General features: G+C 39.1%; 1 protein-coding gene across 2 annotated transcripts in view; it reads right to left on the bottom strand.

Annotated features, from left to right (window-relative positions):
* Positions 1-2,461, bottom strand: part of PRTFDC1 (phosphoribosyl transferase domain containing 1) — a 46,138-nt gene that overhangs the window by 3,377 nt on the left and 40,300 nt on the right. Inside the window, exons 8-9 of one of the 2 annotated variants that reach the window (XM_032101038.1) lie at positions 1,654-1,757; positions 388-464 (exon numbers count right to left, since the gene is read on the bottom strand). In XM_032101038.1, coding sequence (XP_031956929.1) covers positions 1,657-1,757 — 101 coding nt within the window. In that variant the 3' untranslated portion in view covers positions 388-464; positions 1,654-1,656. Of the gene's footprint in view, positions 1-387; positions 465-1,653; positions 1,758-2,461 lie in introns of those variants that run through there. The other variant, XM_032101030.1, reaches the window with a different exon arrangement.

Raw genomic sequence — 2,461 nt, 5'->3', positions numbered from 1 at the left:
TTTTATCCATCCTCACCTCTCTGAGAAAAGGGACAGGCAACATAGCATTCAGACAACCTGTCTGACCTATGGCTGTGTTTCACTTTTGCTGCTGTCTCTGCACATACTGGCAGTGGTGGACCTGAGAAGTCCTAGGCTCACAGAAGATGGAAATTTAGGGAAATCTTAGGGGGAGGGAACTGTTCACAGTGCTGAGCAAGGACTCCTTTGGATTATTTGAGGTCTTGCAGGGAGTTCTGTACTCACTGAAAGGATCCCAAATCCCAACCACATCAAAGACATACCTCCACAGAGCCCCAAGGAGACAAATTATGGGATATTTATGGGAATAAATAAGGGAAAAGTAGATCAGTGACTTTTTAAACTATTTTTTTATAAGAAACTTACGTTTAGATCTCTGAAGTGCTCATTGTAGTCTAAGGCATAACCTACCACAAATAAATCTGGAATTTCAAATCCGTAATCTGTATTGAGACAAATAACAAACACCATCAATACAAGATCAATGGCAGTTATAAGCCCTTAAATTCATGTGTGGTTCTCAACAAGCAAACTCTGCATATATGTAGTCAGTTGGGGCTGTGTTACTTTTGAATCTGAGACATCATGGTCAGCAATAGCTCCCAGTCACAGAGTACTTGTGACAGGGATGTGAATAGTGAGAGGAGAGGAGAGGAGAGTTGTATAAAATTATCACTGGCACATTGTGGAAGGAAGCCAAAATCAGAGCTGGAAAATTCTGCTTGCATTTGGAAGCTCCACTGGTATATATGTGTGATGACTACTGTCCTGTATCACAGTTATGACAGAAAAATGTAAAATGTTAAATCAGAAGTAGCTTCCAGAGATCTATATATTTTCTGCTAAGAATAGCAAAATCTATCTTTTATTTTATGCTACCAAAACATGTCAAATGCTTCTTAAATTAAAACCCCAAGCTTATGAAGATGCAAGCACATGCTTAACAAAGTAAATGCATGCAGTGCACCTCAATTATACAACTCACACACATGAAGCTAAGCACAGATGTGCATCTTTTTGAGTGCGAAGGTCTGTGCAATATCAGCACTATATAAAACAAGTTGGACTTTTTCCAAATTGTTCTTTAAATAACTAGAGGAAAACCCAATCTTACAGACACAAAAATAGCTCCACATAAAAAATTCTACAGGTATTCAGGTAAGGAATTCATTCAGTTGTTTTAGATTGGGAGTAATAGGCACTTTGGAATTGTAAATTTAGGTAAGTGAGGAAATGATACAGCACTGTCAGTGATTTACAAAAGAGATCTCTGATGTTTTATAAAATTCAATGCACTATGAATAAAAGAGGATAAAATCTGTTTCATTTAAAAGGTAATACATAAAAATATAAACCTACCCTTCATGAAGTAATTTTATTGCCTCTTTTATATATTTAACTTTAGTGAATCCATTCAAATATATGTCTTAATTTACTGGATTAAATTCTAAATGTTAAAAATACCACTCCACTGTATAAAAAGTTGTACAACAAAATGTTTGGATTATAGTTCAGATTACAGGGCTAAAACCTCAGGGCCATGACCAACATTTAAGTAACTTTGGCTTCATAAATTTTCCCTCTCTCCCACATCTCAAATCAAGACCCTTCATGCTGCCTCCTGGTACTCACCTTCTACCCTCCTCCCCACCTCAGCTGACCAGAGTCTTTTTCAGTAGCAAATACTGGTCGATCTCTTCTAGGTGGATCTATTCTTTTCGAATTTAGCCACATACCTGTTATTACATCATTTATTCTAAATAAGTCTAAAATGACAATTGCTTGGTATAGCTCCATTTATAGCTTCATCATAATACAGTATAAGGACCAATAATTTAGAGAGAAATGGTGCTGATGTGGTGCAAACTGAGCAGCAGGAAGAAGTTTAAAAAGCCTGTCCTGGGTTGTAGTGTATTCCATTACCATCCTCATGAGCTGTTGAAATCAGGTGGGGCAGTGTTTCCTTGCCTCCTCCCCCCAGACTATCTTTCTGTTAATGGCCCATCATTGTCCTCCTGCATGACTCAGAGATAACTCCCTCCGGACCATCTTCTGTTAGTGAGCCCATCAACACTTGGCCTCATGACTCGTTACCCCATTGTGAGATGCTCCACCCAGAGGGAGGAACCAAGCATCCCATCGTGGATATAATCTGAGATTCTGAACACCAGAGAAAACCTTTCCACTGGATTTCCAGAGGACAGGAGCTGCACAGCCACCACTGGACCTTCTGAGGAAGAGCAAACCCTTTTTTCTACAGGATCACCACTTTTGGAGGACTGCAGCCACCATTCTATCAGACTGCTACCACCACCCTGCCTAACAGGGACTCAGGTTGTATCTTGACTCTGTCAATTTGAACCAGTGTTTTCTTTTAGTTTTTCCTTTTCTTTAATTTCCCCATTAAATTGTTATTCTGACTTGGTGCCTCCCACTGGTT

The sequence above is a fragment of the Corvus moneduloides genome, chromosome 1 (genome assembly GCF_009650955.1).
Source record: "Corvus moneduloides isolate bCorMon1 chromosome 1, bCorMon1.pri, whole genome shotgun sequence".
Classification (NCBI taxonomy): domain Eukaryota; kingdom Metazoa; phylum Chordata; class Aves; order Passeriformes; family Corvidae; genus Corvus; species Corvus moneduloides.
This window is presented reverse-complemented; position numbering and strand designations above follow the sequence as displayed.